The 15,562-nt window shown below is 37.6% G+C and overlaps 3 protein-coding genes across 4 annotated transcripts in view; 2 read left to right on the top strand and 1 right to left on the bottom strand.

Annotated features, from left to right (window-relative positions):
• LOC124165975 (adenylosuccinate lyase) overlaps positions 1-15,562 on the bottom strand; it is a 400,694-nt gene that overhangs the window by 333,048 nt on the left and 52,084 nt on the right. The gene's annotated exons all lie outside the window — the stretch shown is intronic.
• On the top strand, positions 2,570-6,747 carry LOC124166044. 2 transcript variants are annotated; one of them, XM_046543633.1, is made up of 4 exons: positions 2,570-2,737; positions 4,736-4,880; positions 5,665-5,832; positions 5,981-6,747. In XM_046543633.1, exons 1-4 carry the CDS (start codon positions 2,661-2,663, stop codon positions 6,191-6,193), a joined length of 603 nt encoding a protein of 200 aa, XP_046399589.1. In that variant the 5' UTR covers positions 2,570-2,660; the 3' UTR covers positions 6,194-6,747. The 2 variants fall into 2 exon arrangements, with proteins under 2 accessions (XP_046399589.1, XP_046399597.1); XM_046543641.1 differs by lacking the exon at positions 4,736-4,880.
• LOC124166058 lies at positions 10,214-15,165 on the top strand. Its single transcript, XM_046543669.1, has 4 exons — positions 10,214-10,591; positions 11,631-11,751; positions 12,196-12,360; positions 14,880-15,165. Exons 1-4 carry the CDS (start codon positions 10,530-10,532, stop codon positions 15,111-15,113), a joined length of 582 nt encoding a protein of 193 aa, XP_046399625.1. The 5' UTR covers positions 10,214-10,529; the 3' UTR covers positions 15,114-15,165.

Raw genomic sequence — 15,562 nt, 5'->3', positions numbered from 1 at the left:
TTAAACTATCAATTCTAAAGATTTTCAGCAATATGAGTTGATTTTGATTGAAACTTACGCGAAGGTGCTAAAATTAGGAGTAAGTTTTGGCAAGACTGGGTTAGTAAATGCTTAAATATCTATTATTAGATTAATTAACAAATCCTAGGAAAAGTTCCAGAAAATAACTCGTTTCATTTTCATTATCCACCTCGTTCCACTTTTCATTTAACGCGGTTCACGGAAGTCATGATCTGCTTCTAGTTTCACTCAGCCATTTCCCGAGCTTGTAAAGAATTTGCACATTGTTCGTTTCACCAACGAATCGATGAGTAAGGGAACAGCTTGGTTAGCGGCTTGAAACATATTTTCTGCCCAACTTAGCGCGTCTCCGATACAATCGAGGAAATTTCCTACGAATTATATTTAAACCTCTCAGACAGGCATCTGGTTGGCTTAGCGATGACTGCCCACTCCATTTAAATTATGGCCAAAAGTTTTAACCCCAAAAATAAAAATAGAGATAATGTTACTGCCACTTTGGGCAAAGCGAAACGAAACTATGCAAATTCTTTATAAGCTCGGGAAATGACTGAGCGAAACTAGAAGCTGATCATGACTTCCGAGAACCGCGCTAAATGAAAAGTAGAACGAGATGGATAATGAAAATGAAACGAGTTATTTTCTGGAACTTTATCTAGGATTTTTTAATCTTATTTGGGCCAATATGGAATGCTATAATAACCTGTTATCATTCTTAAATATATTTATTATTATTTATTTTTAGTTATTTCAAATAACTAGGGTAAAGTATTCGAATAGCTTGGCCATTGTAGATTGAGGGAAAGCAGTGGCGGATCTATGGGGGTGGGGGCAAAGGGGGCTATAGTCCCCCATTGGGTATCCAATTTACACTAGATAGAATGGCAATTTTTCCGACCCCCACCACTGCTACAATTTTTAACCCCACTTAGCCACCCCCCTAGTCCCTATCCTGGATCCGCCACTGCGAGAAAGTATTTGATGGAGTGGACTTTGTGGAAAACTAGTAAGCATACTGAAGAAAATAAGACGAAAGCAGCAGCTGTGAGGTCCGTTAGAGATTTGGCAAACAAAGTGCCACTAGCGAAGTCAAGCATAATTTGCCCAAAGCTTGGCATACTGATAAATATGCGTTAACTTGTGTTTGAAATATTTAGGCGATCGGCAAACAAAATACTTCGCAAAAAATCATCCTTCGTAACTGACACTAAATCTGAAATGCAATCGCCAAGGCATATCCACGTATGATCAAATATATTCTTTGCTGTTTCTGATACACAGGCGGTCTTGTTGCATTACAAAACTTGTGCGAAAAATCCACATGGAAAAATCATTATCTCCAGTGGAAATTTCCACAGGAGAGAATAACACCTCGGTAATTTAACTGGCTAAAGCACTCGGCCGGGAATCGAGGGATCCGGGATCGAATCCCGGTCAAGTATAATGATTTTTTTCTCTTTTATTATAACAAGTATAATGATTTTTTTCTCTGTGGATTTTACGTACAATTTGTGCATTGAGGGCGACTCCGTAAAAGTTATCACCATGGCTAGTCCCGGAATATACTTAAACATTATAAAACTTGCTTGTAGCGTGCACAACGAGGACTGAACTAGATTTTTTTAAATCGCGAAATACTTGTGCTTAAGGGTGCTTCAGTTTATCAGCTAAATTTAAATACGAGAAATAAATATAAAACTCCATTGGAAATGTATGATCGATGACAGTAGGACTAAAGATAATGCTCGTGATCTACGAGATTTTCCACCGAAACTTGAGGAGTGAATAGGAGAGCTTCAGAGTGAGTTCAGGCCTTCCAAATACTGAAAGCCCTATACATTGAAATTAGACTAAATTTCAAAAAAGGTTCGCCCTACAGACAGCCCTATGGTTAAATGCTGGCATAGCGCAAATGGGTGATAGAAGAGTAAACCAAAAGGAAAGGAGAGAACGACGTCACTGGCAAAAGAAAGTGGATTTGTAAGCTTTGGACGATGAAAGAAGAGGATTAACCTTAATATGCGTTAAAAAAAGTAAATCAAGCTATTTAAAAATCACTTAAGCACTGAATTACACCTATTGACGAATAAAGCTTGGAAAAGCAGTAAACTCATTGGAACAGGACTATCCAATAACGTACGTTTTACGTGAATTATCTTCTATGAAGTCCACCTTTTTCTTAAACGAAGTCATTTCTAGTTTTTGCATCAGCCCAACAAGTTCATTAATGGATTCGTCAAACTGTGGCACATTACCAGGAGTACAAGATACGATTTAAGGAGCTCGTAAGTTATATATTCACAAATTTTTAAGAATGCTGAACCAAAATAATAGTTTCAGAAAATCATGGATTAAAAAAAAAAAATACAAATTCAAATGAAAGAGTATTAAATTCGTGAAGTTAAGTCACTCCTGAGTTCGTCTCAAACTTCTTCACACATCATGGAAAACAAAGGAAGTCGCCCGACTACCTCCTCCTCGATAACGATTTCCCGTCAAAAAAAGATAAAAAGAAACCTAATGCGGACACAGGGAAGTGACACACAACCCTGCTTCACTGAAAGCTCTTCTCTGGGAAGGCATGCAGGGAGGAAAAATCAGTGTGACATTACTCGAAGATAGAAAATTTACACCCAAATATGTCACGAGAAGTGTGCATGAGCTCGATGCCAGGAAACTCGCCCAGAATGCAGCAGAGGATGTATCGAATATCGAGGTCAGTGCGCAAATAGTTAATAACACGGAGTAATATCTAATGCTTTCCCGGCGAATATCATCTAAAAAAAAGGCTATTCGAGCTTCTACCCGGGATATCTCTCTCCATTCGGTCCACGCACATTGGACTGAAATCAAAAAAAGCTGGCCAAAAATCGCTGTTGCCTAAAGTATTGCTAAATTAATGAAAGTTTTAGTGTATTGTAAGGATACAATGAAACTTATTTAGAATGATGCAGTCCACAATATTGTTTAGCAGGGCAATAAAAATTAAAAATAGGAAAAAGTGATGCGGGAACCATAGTTGCAAAGGAAATTTCAGCCCTAATGATGGAACGCCACTCGGGTTTCGAAACGTCGGCCAAATAGAGCGAGATTACCCGGATAAATGCCCGACTAGCCTTTTTTGACGTTTATAACATACGTAGAGCTCAGAGAAACCCAACAAATGTATTCCTTTGAGTTGAAAACGAAGTAACGTGCATTTAAAGTGAAGTATTGTGCCGCCCTGATGAGGTCCCTGTCTGTACGCAAAAGCTTGAGATATGTTCCCAGTTGGATCATGCTTTAACAGGTTTTAAAACGTGTCCGCAACGCGACGATGAATGCAGAGCGATATATTTATTCTCACAATGATTATTTTCCAGACGATACTTGCAATCGCGAGGAACTACACAGAGAAATTATAAATTGGATAGATTAAATCATCACGAATGTAAGCTTTGGTAAAGTTTCTACTTGTAGCTTATTTCTCCATGAATTTCGGATCACTCTGCCCGTCAGCGACGCGAGTGACGGCTTTCCTAAGCCCATTTAAGTGCGCGGTGAGCGGCGACACATCCAGACACGGGCCAGATCGGCTGGTTGGCGATCGCCGACGGCCCCGAGCTCAGGGGGGCCCCAGAGCGCTCGCGTCTATCGTGAAATGTATATGAAAGGTGTAGTAAAAAAAAAAGAATCGCTACTTGAACCAAAGTGTTTTTTGCAACTATAAAACTATAAGCTTTCATTAATTTGCTTAATTTACAACATATTCAGCGTAAAATGGTCTCGTAAAGATAAATAAAATAAAGGAGTCAAGAATTAAAGAGAACCTGATTCTTTTTTTGAAAGGGTCATTCGAAATATTTATTTTAGTTTTTTTTATTTAGCATTGAATTATAAAATTTGATGAGCTGCGGAGTTTTCACTTTTTACACTATTTTTTTCTGACGAAATTCCTATTTTTATTAACTTTTATCCAGTTTCTGAGAGCCAGAATAGCGTTAAAACCCATTTCCGGGCGTGCAATTTCCTAAAATTTTCCGGGGGAAGGCCCCTATGAACCCAAGACCACCCCTGCATCCAGAGGAAGAGTGGAGAATCCTCTATTACAATTATATGGTGCCACCATAACTTTCACGCAATATGGACTTTTTCTAGATATTGTAATTTGTTGTCATCTCGTGTAATGATTGGTGAATCCACGCCCGTTAGGTTAAATTAAACCTGTATGTCAATCGACAGAAAAAGTATTGGAAAACGTCGAAGATACTTAATAAAAAGTTATCTTTCACTGATTAATAATGATGGAGTAGTTTAAGTAAAAGTAATCTATGAAGATTTTGGTCTATAAAAATTCAAACTATCACCAGTTTATTAAATTTGTTAACAATTTGAATTCTTGTAAGCTGAAATCTCCATTTAAGAAAAAACTTTTCAATTGAAAACTTAAATAGATTTGGTAATAAGGTCAGTTTGAATTCATCGGTGACAACTAACGCCATCTATCCTTAGATAAAGAACTAGATCGGCCGGCCCATAAATATATATAACAGTAGGAACTCCTTGATAGAGATACAATTAGTTCCCCTCATGGCACAGCATTGACGTTAGTGCCATTTTTATGTCATTGACGTTATTTGACTTCAATTACAGCATTCCTTTGTTAAAAACAAACAAATGTAAAAAATGTATGCTAAATTGCATCTAAGTACTAAAACTTTGCCATTTTTTACAGTGAGAGTACCCTGAGTTACGTCACATCAACTATTCCGGAATACTTCACCATCGACACAACCATACTGAATGCCAACAGGGCTGATCCACCGCTTAACTTCGACGAAATTGGGACGATTTCCTTCTTCTTTAAGTTGGCTCAGTTGGTAAGGCTTATAACACTTCGTTCAGTGCCTTTGGCCAATTATACCCTGAAAACATTTTCTTGAATTTATATTTTTCAACTGTTTACCACAGCAAAATAACCGATAGCCCCTCCATAAAGATACCTTTAGGACTGAAATACAATGGAGCAACGATTACATGTGACTGAAATACGAAGCTAACAAAACCCACGAGGGAATAAAGAACCACCTCTTGCGGATGCGAATGATTCATGGAACTGAATTCCTAGGAAACATATATTATAAACCCTTAAATTAAATTAGAAATCCAAACATTTTTTAGAACAAGGGAGAAGTACAACGAAGTACACTATGCAAGAAGTACGACAAGTAATTTTGAATTTGGTTTTCTACTAATGAACAAAGAATAAAGCTTAGTGCATGTTTTTACAACGCCTCCTAAAAATATTCAACCGAACTGATCCGGAAGTTTCAGAGTGCAGAGAAATCCGGATTGCACAGAGAAGTTTCAATACCTCTTTTTCCTCCTTCTAAATAAAACTTTCGCTATTATTATTGCAGTGTTCGAATCCACCTTGAATTGGTAACGAAAAAGAGAAAAATAAATAAAGCGACTTGGATAGGTTCATCCAAATAATTTGCGGGGAAAACTGATGAAAGTTACAAAAATTACACGTCATACGCGGAGCAAAAATGAGTAAAAATAGAAGTGTTTTTCAGTAGCTCGAGCCATTATCTCTACAGGTGCTCTATCTTATTGACAGGAACAGCTCAAGTTTAAAGACGGACTTCTTTCTGTTCGCAGTTTTTCGCTGTAGTGTGTGCGGGTCTTCAATCCGAAGGCATTAAAATCGCTGGCAACCGGTCCACCGCGGAGCAGCTGCTGCCTTACATCGTGTACTCGGTGTACATGATCATTAACACTGTCACAATCACCAGCTACGTCCTTGGACAAAAGATGCCTCAACGGTCGGTGAGTAATTTTAAATTCAGAGGATTGAAAATCATAATTTATATCCATATTGTCATTTCAAATTGAGACTTTTTTTGACCGTTATAAAGTAAAATATCCTGGCCCTGAACTCATGAAGGATCAATGTCATTACTTTATCCCAATACAGATGCAGATGTTCACTGTGATCGGGTGCATTTTATTCACGGCCAGCGGCGCGACGTGCCTCAACGTCTGGGGTTCGTACGAGGCTCAAAAGGATCATCCGCCGAATTCTCACCCAATGCTGCTCGGCGAGGGATTCATCTCACTGGCCAATGCCGCCCTCTACGCCATAGACACCTGCTACAGTTTCCACAAGGGGATGATTGGCTCTGGCTGAAGCGGCAATACGCCTTCCCAGATGGCGGTATACGCATTCACTCGATACAAGCGGTACCTTGTGAAAGCCTTAAGGAAAATAGTGCCTAAAGTGAGCACGCTAATTCAATATTTCTCTGTAGGCAGATGAGATACAGCTCGCAACTGTACGAAAGGGAGGAAAAAAAATTCGGTCGAGTCGACTTAATGGTGAATGGTGACATTTGGTGGAACAGTGTAACAGGAAACATAGTAACAGATACATTAATATTGTATGTTAAACACATTTTTTAATGATGGGACATTTTTTATGGGAGTTAAATTTGTGGAACATACAATATTAGAGTAACTGAGATTAAGTTTCGGTCGAATAGTTGAACTCAAACATGCGATTCCGCAAAAGATTTCCGCAAAAATCCTCCCATTATCACACGCAATGACTTTTTTTTTACTTCAATCGAAGCTAAATTTTAGTTTATTTATTTCTCCACTCATATGGCGGAGTTCTAAACAAAATAAGATGGAATCTAAATTTATGTAATTATATTTTGTGACACCAATAAATATATTTTACAAGGAAAGTTGAGGATAATTGATACGAGCAATGTACATGTTAGCTAATAATCACATAACTCCTTCCTCGCTCAACTTGCCCAGCTAGAAGGCGGATTTAGGTTTGAAGATTATGGCCATCGAAAGAGATCGCTCGAGATCCGATATAACTGGATGGCATATCACGAGCCTCGAGATTGATCGTGACCGATATCCTTTCTAACCATTATCAATCAGCTGTTGCTGAGCAGTCAAAATCGTTTTAGCAATGTAATAATTTATATAGTGTATGAATGGTTTCCGATCATCTTGTACTCAAAGGTAGAACAGATCTTGAGCGATTTCAAGCGTTAATCGCACCATTAGATTCTCTAGACAGCCAAGCGTTGAGACATATATAAATAAAAGAAAAGGGAATTTTCTCTGAAATCTAAACAGCTAATTCGACCTAAGTAAGATTTAATTTTTTTCTAACTCAACGAGTTTGCTTGAATGCTACCAAATACCTGCGCTAACACCTCACAGATGCGAGCGACTAGCAATGAACTCAAGACAATGGTCGCTATACACCGCGGACGTGGTCAGTTGAGGCCAGTCCGGAGCCTCCAAGCATGGCCATAATAACCTATGGATGATAAAACGGGCAAAATTCGGATGCGAGGATAGTGAATGTTGAGACGCTAAACAAATAATACTGCCTAATTTTTTCTCCTCTATGAGGCTTTCGTATGCCTTTCACTCTTCTAGTCTAAGTAATCAATTGTATTTATGAAACCTTAAAACATGTTTTCACATTACTTTCTTGAATGCACTATGCACTGCTCAAAAAATATTATAAAAGGGCCCGAAAAATTAATTTAAAAAATCAAACAATTTAATAATAATAACAAAAGAACAATAACTAGTGCTTCAACATTCATCAAAGTTGTATTTCCTGTTTCAAATTCTTTAAGTTTCTTATGATTTAAGTTTCTTATTCCTCACAATCAACATTTAATACACACAACGATACACATGCGCCATTTTAAAATTACGTTTGTCAATTGGCTGGTTGGGGTGAGTTATTGACTCACTGGTACAGCTTGAATAGATGGGCCTTCGGCGCGGAGAAGTGTGACTGGTTATGCGAGTGAATGTTGAGTTGCAAAAACCGATGTTTGGGATCAAACAAATTAATCTTTCAAGCAGCAATCTCACCCGAATCATACGAAATGAGAAGAAATCAAATGCTGAAATGAAATGGAATTTAAAGCTGGATGATTTCCAACGAATTAAAATGGAGGTCAATGCAGGGGTCCCATCCCAAGAAAAAAGTCCCATCATGCGAAAGTCGTGACATCGTTCGGAGATGGTTTCATGGATGATGTCATCATTCCAATGCCGCAGAGTTCGGTGGAAATAGCAACGAATTTAGATCAGAAACCGCCCACGGCTAAATCAGGGCACGAATTGCCTTAGGTACAAAAGCGTAATAGGACCTGGCGCAGAGTTTAATAGGAAAAGAATCAATTTTCAACATATTTTGACTGAGAATTAGACATTTATCGTTCACTATATCTAAAATTTGATTGAAAATTTTATCAGCGGCCAGTTTAAGTACCAATGTACCGAAGAGGTTTATGGAGTAGGTTTAATTACGTCTCTCCCGCTTAACCAGTATTTTTATCAAGTCATCACTCGTCTAAAACTTAAGCTAGCATATTTAAATTGTCACAGTAAATTCAGCACACAACTATCAGCAATGGCCTGTGTCTAAAATTTAAAAATTTTACATCAGTATTTTATCGGGTGCAAAAATTTTCAAACTTGCGAAACAAGGAAATAGTGAAAATGGTGCACCCTATTTTAAACCTGGAAATTACAAGATAATCAAAATTTTTAAACTAATATTGATTCACTGAAAAATAAATAGGTAATACGGCCGGTCAAGAGAAAAAAATAGCCTATTTAGGCCACTTCTAACCGCTTTCCCTGCTATGGGCGTAATAAAACTAAGTCCGTCTTTTGAAAAATCGTAGTTAGCTATTTTTTAATAGTGTGGTAAACCTCTAAGTCTAAATGTTGAATAAGTCTAACCTATAAATAAACAAATGAAAAACAAAAGCAAAGTTCATTCCTTAAAATTATACCAATCACCTATTCTCGCATCAAAGGCTGGTTGTTGAGAAATAACATAAGAGTATTGAAAATGGCCACCAATGGGGTACAGTTCTAAGGTCAGCACGGTAAGTGTTACATACATATATGTCTTCAAAGATATCTCTGACTGAATAGGCTTGTACCATAAAAAGATTCATATCCCATTTGAAGAGGATAGGAAAAGGCCAGGGTTGGACCAGCCACGGTGGGAGGAAAGGAAATCACGCTATGGCCCACGCCCTGGGAGGGAACAGGGCCTTTCCCCGTAAAATGCATTTGTGCCGACCGTCGCGTATACTTGAGAATCTAGTAAGCGAATAAGCTTTAAATTCAAGAAACTCACTTCTGAGAGGCAAAGCTCTTTGTCTGAAGAAAAGTTTGGGCAATTTTTACGTATTGAACGAGTTTTAGCTTCTAAGGTATGAATTAATACCATTTGGGCATGTTTACTAATGCCTCAGAAGAACTGACTGACAAGAAGACAGATACTTTAAATTTTACATTGAAATGTTTATTTTTAATCATTAAAAATAATGCTCACGTAAATTATTTCTTGCAATTTTTTTAGGGGTAATTTCCCTTTGAGGGCCTCTTGACCACGCCGCAGCCTTGTGTAACCCTTCGCCCCGGGACAAGGCAGTCAACAGGCATTACATTTTTTTCAAAAGTGAAGGTTTCTTATTAACAAAATAATTCCTTGATACTTAGACGCCATGAAGACAAGATTCAAAATTAGTTTGTGATTCTAAGGGAAATTTTCGACTGTTCATTTACCTAATTCTATCATTCACGCACAACTTGATTGTCTTGTACAAAAATTGCCCAAATTAATAAGGTTTTTTAATCCAAAATTAAATTTCAGGGGAGGCTGACGCACATGTACAAGGAATTAGTTTTTATACAGTTTTTCACATTTTTCTTCAGTATTTTTAACAGAAAAAGAACTGCACCGTGCAGAAAAATATTTTCCTACCTTTAGGTGTATTTTATTTATTTAATCCATTATCAGTAGCACTATCTTATCACATTAAAATTTGGGTCAGACATGTGACGATGGGTACAAATTCAAATGTAAAGAATTCGGTGAAAAAATCATATGTACCGTCCAAACTAGGTGCTCATCACTGCAAAAGCTGAAAAATGGCTAGACAGAAAACAGCTCGTAATTCACACTTGTAATTCACTCTGCCTCTTGTGTTTTGAACGATGGCCAGTGTGGTTAAAAGCTTTACCTTACAGCGTAATTCTTCCGACCGGCAGAGAGTATCAACGCCGATATGTAAGTCATATACGATATTGCCCGATCAATACCTTTTTCAAACAGAAAAAGGTATTGATAGATTGATATTAACACAAGATAAAAGTATTGACATAAACCACCCAAAATAAGTAAAAAAAATGCTGGAAAGTCCTAGAAAACGCTGCAACGAAATCATCGCAATTTCCCGCAATCCATATCTAACCTGAGGTTTCGGAGAGGAAGCGGCGCTCTGCAAACAAAAACCTTTCCGTCGCCAGAAAACTTGCGACTTCGAGCATGTAAGCACGCATAGCCTACGCTGCCAGAGGAGACGGAAGAAGAGTAACGGAGAATTATCTATCTAATTTCTAAGCTCAACCCAAAACGCGTGATCCATACTTGTGGACGAAAGAGAAACGGGATTGCCATGGAATTACTTTCAACGGGCAACGAGGCATTCCGCCAACTTACAGGCGGAAACTCCACAAGGTAAGTGATTGATCATAAAACAGTATTTCAAAGTGATCACGATATATTTTTAAGAGAACACACTCTGAAAAGAAAAAGTGGAAGGTTAGCGGCAGGCATAGCCAAGATATTTAAACTTCAGTCAACTGACGCTGTCGTTTATACCAGTGTTGAAATTTGACTTTTTATCAATTTGAAGGAGGAGGCATAATTTCCTAGCACTGAATTACTTTTCGTTAATTTTAAAATACCTATATAAGTGTCGTATGTATCCATAATTTCTACTTCAAACCCAAAAACGTGATCCAGCCTTAACGATTGAAAAGAGATTGAAATGAAATCAATTACAACAGGCAATAAGACATGCTGACTATTTAAAATGTCACTGTATTTTATACAAATGCTATTACCTCTACTATTCCTAAAGAGGCAGCGAAGGAAAAGCATTAACTATAGTTTCGAATTCGTAATTGATAAAAGTTATTTCAGAATGAGCTCAACAAACTGTAGGAAATAAATTATCAGACTATTAAGAGTAAAAAGCTTCAGTGAAGTGCTCGCCATTTTACACACTTGATGATACCTGAGGCTCATGGCACGAGAAATATAACGCGCTCGCTATCCTTTTTCTTAAAGTAATTTTGGTTGTGATAAACTTACCGAAAATTGCGAATAAAATTAAAAATAGCAGCATCAATAAACCGAGGACTGATGGATTAAGCGTTTGATTAAACTTCTACCAACAACGCCGAGCCATTACACCACTAAGGTGCTCACCCACTAACCTGTTAAAAAACTTAACACTTTCATTTTTCAGCATAACAAATAGAACAATCATACTCCAGTGAAAATCAAAATTTGAAATAAAGGAAAAACGTCGCCCACAATGTTATTCCCTAACTTCTGTATCATATGATTATGTTAATTATTACAATAACTAAACAAATCATCACACATAATGGATAGTACAAGCTAGCTTAAAAAATTATTGAATCAAAAACCAAAATTATACACAACAATGTCAGCATTGCATCCATAAGTAATTATCATTTTTCCTCAGACACCAGGGTCAAAGATCTGACGTTCCATATAACAGCGGTAGTACAACTACCAGAATTGTGTCATCATATACCCATAGAGGACAATGTGACTTCGATTACTACGTCAAGCTACCACTTCTGGTAAATCCTTTCCTATTTACCTTCTATTTACTAGATACTATAGAATACTTTCGTATATTTGTCCCAAAATTGGTGACACATATAATGAAAAAAGAAATCTAAATTCATTCTATGACTATTAAGGTTAATTAACGAAGAATTTGAAAAACTAATTTATCGTCATATTTTTTATATGAATGCAATGCCTTTCAACTTAATGCCAAACTAAGAGTACGCAAAACTGGTTTTACTCGGAACGAATTATCCAGTAATTGAATATTTCTCAGAGTACCCATGAGGTGGAATTATCTTACTGTGAAAATTAATAAGAACTGACTTTACATAATTCCACAAAGCTCATTAACAGGGTGCCATAACTTTTTCACGAGAAATGCAATATTAAATGAGTCCTTAAACAATTATTTTTTTAAATTAACTATACCTGAATCATATTATTCTCCATAGATTACTTCCACATTATGTGCTGCCCTGCAGTCAACAATACCAGCTTCAACGGAAAGGAACTACGTACTTCATTATCTCCCTCGAGTGATATTTTTCGAGTACATTTTTTTGAACGCGTACATCATCCTTATGTACAAAGAGTGGTACAGGTTGAAGAAGGTATTGGTAAGTGTCGATTAAATAGTTTATAATGAATCGGCACAGTCCATTGTCCCCGAAAGTTCTCAAAATAGGGATTCTTGTTTAAACAACATCATTAATTGCTAACATTTTCATCCGAAATAAAAACTACTACTCGCATTCAAATATTTTACCTCACGAAAACAAGCTCGAGGGGTTCATGTTGGTGTGGTGGCTACAGTGTTGGCTTCCCACCCCGTGGGCTCGGGTTCAAATCCCAGCGGTGGCAGAGAATTTTCAGAGACTGCCCGATCCCTTCAGTGATGTGTGGAGGACATTTCAAGCGCAACACTCCGTCCGTCGGATGGGACGTTAAACCGTGGTCCCCATGGCGCCTTTCGTTAAGAGCAGGCTGATGCCGACGCCAGGTTTCTCTCCACCCTCCTTTACCTACCCATCCCTCATGACGCAAATGACCTCAGCTGTCGGTCGCCTCCTCCATTAACCAAATCAAACAAGCTGGATTTAATAATAACCTAATAATGTGAGTGCAAAGGAGAGTCACGATAACTTAAACGCCATAATTTTGGAACGACCAGTACGCTAAAGAAATAATTACGTATTATATAACAGTGAATGCAATCGCCGTAAAATGATATTTTAAAAGGTCTTTAGAAGATCCCTGATCAGCAGTAAATCATTTCAAATTCTAAATTCCGTTATCTCTTTTTGCATACTCTAATTACTTTTACTACAATAGATTATAAGTCACACAAGTTGTTAGTAATTGCGAGAAACATTTAGTTAGAAAAGATGTAGGACGCAGGTACTCCACGAGGACTTCTTTCAACTAAAGTGAAATCGAATGAAATACTATCATCACAGAACTGACACATTTCCGGTAAATTATTCCTTTTTTCACTATTAAATTCAATGGATAGGTTAGATACAGGTAGTTTTCTAAAAAAATGCATTCGTAGAGCACCAATATCATTCGAATGAATCAATTTTACTTGGAGTAATAACGGGTAAAATTCAAGTAAACACAGTTCCAAAAAACTCCAAGAATAAAATGAAATAAAAAAATCCTTTCTCATCATACCGAGAACGTGTCAGTACAAACCCGAATAATAAAAGGATCCTCTATCGTAAGGTAACAGTCTACCTAAGACATGAATTATCATCTTACTATTCCACAAGTACTTTTAATTTATTTTAGCGCATCCAAAAATAGCTGATGTACGATAGATCTAACGACTAAACATTCAGAAAAATTTTGCACATTGTAGTCCATTAAATATATTTAGCAAATCCACTATCATGCCAAAGTGCAAAATTAAAATTTACCCAGTCTGTACCACATAGGCAAAAACAGATGTCGTTTACCTATTCATTTTCTTTGACCGACTCATGTATTCACAATAGCAGAATGTTATTGTATTTTCCGTTACCCTCCCATGTATATAACACATTGTTCAAAAATATATCATTTACACTCCTAAACCTACAGCCTTGTGTTACATTTCACAACGGATTCATGCGAAACTGGATATACGAGTAGGTGGGGAAATAAAAAACACTGTTAATCAAATGGAATTAGGATTACCGAGTTTCTCCATTACTTGAAAAGAAAATTAAGAATAAAACACAAAACAGCCGAAAGGCCGGTCGGCCCAGGCCGGCCCAGCCTAAGAACGGTCGCATACTTTGAATTTGATATCCATTTGATAATTCAATTGATGGGTAACAAATTAGAATTCAGGAGGAAAACAATCCCTTAATTATGGACGCTTTACAAGTAAATTGAAACCAAAATGAGTAAAATAATGCGCCATGAATAATGGCAACTTTGCTAACTCTCTATGATAGATTTAAAGAGTAATGACGGTACATACTTGTCTCCCAAAGGCTGTAAAACTGAATTGAATCCCGAGCATTGTTCACTACTTTTATTACTATTAGGCTCACTCATTCACCAGAAATATTTTAAATGACCTTAAGGCCGTTTTATACGGGGCATTTCATTGCGCAATCTGACGTATGTACGAAGGAGCGGTCAAAATTGCGTCGGGTAAAACGGTGAATTGCTAGAAAGCATGCGAGAATGCATGGATGCGAGATGGAAAAATATCCCCTTCTCAAATTCCGAGCCCGCATTCTCGCAATTTCAGAAATGTTTTCAGTGCTAACCTGCGCAATGGCATGCCCCCGTGTAAAACGGGCTTTATATACCGCTAGAACTGGAAAAATAACAGTCACATCGACGGCACAAGATCACTCAAAAGAAAGCAACAATTCATTAAGGCCATTTTACACGGGGCACGTACTTGCACAATCTGACATGTGTATGAAGGCGCAGTCAAAATTGCGTCGTGGAAAGCGGTGAATTGCTAGACCGCATGCGAGAATGCGTGGACGTGAGATGGCAAAATAGCCCCAGTTCTAATTTAGTTAATGCATTAGCGCAATCCCATGCCATTTTAGAAATTAATGCAGTTCTGACCTGCGCAATTCCGTGCCCCATGTAAAACGGCCTTTAGTCACTTATTTTCCTTTCCTTGCAGAAGCAACTGCATGGAGTACTTGGATGCTTGCTTTACTTAGCTGCGGGAGTGATGGTGATATTAAATCGTCAGAATGGCTCTCATTCGAGCAAATGGCCCACCACCCAGATCGACACGACCAGCGGGCATGAACTGCATTGGAGGAGCAGAATGGGCACCACTAACTCGGTAGCGTTTTTAGCCTTCTTTGAAGCTATCCTCCACCTCTTAGATGTTGTCATTGGCTCTTTTTGAAGACGAAAAAATTGTTATAATTTATGCATAATAAAAAAATCATAATATGGCACTCAGCCTCATAATTTATTTTCAGTACTTATTTAGACCGTAGGTATTGGTGTTGATAGAAAACTGGAGAGGCAATTTCTTTCAAGCAAAGGCAACGGGGAATGTAGACTGTATAAATATTGAAATGTCAAGAGATTTTAAGACTTATTCTCCATGAGTAATAAGTGTATACTTGCACATTTCATTACCAACGAAAAAATATAAATATGCATAAAACGGACACAGTTTTCAACCGGAGGTAAGCGTACGTCGGTGCGGCGAGGTTATACATGGGTAGGAAACAGCATAAATAATTATTTTGTTAACGTCATTTAGGCTCGCATTACAAACGTGTGGAGATTATTTGGACGAAAGCAGTTATTTTGGTACCTAGGATACTAGAATTCGACATTAGTTTA

This window comes from Ischnura elegans, chromosome 1 (genome assembly GCF_921293095.1).
Source record: "Ischnura elegans chromosome 1, ioIscEleg1.1, whole genome shotgun sequence".
Classification (NCBI taxonomy): Eukaryota; Metazoa; Arthropoda; class Insecta; order Odonata; family Coenagrionidae; genus Ischnura; species Ischnura elegans.
This window is presented reverse-complemented; position numbering and strand designations above follow the sequence as displayed.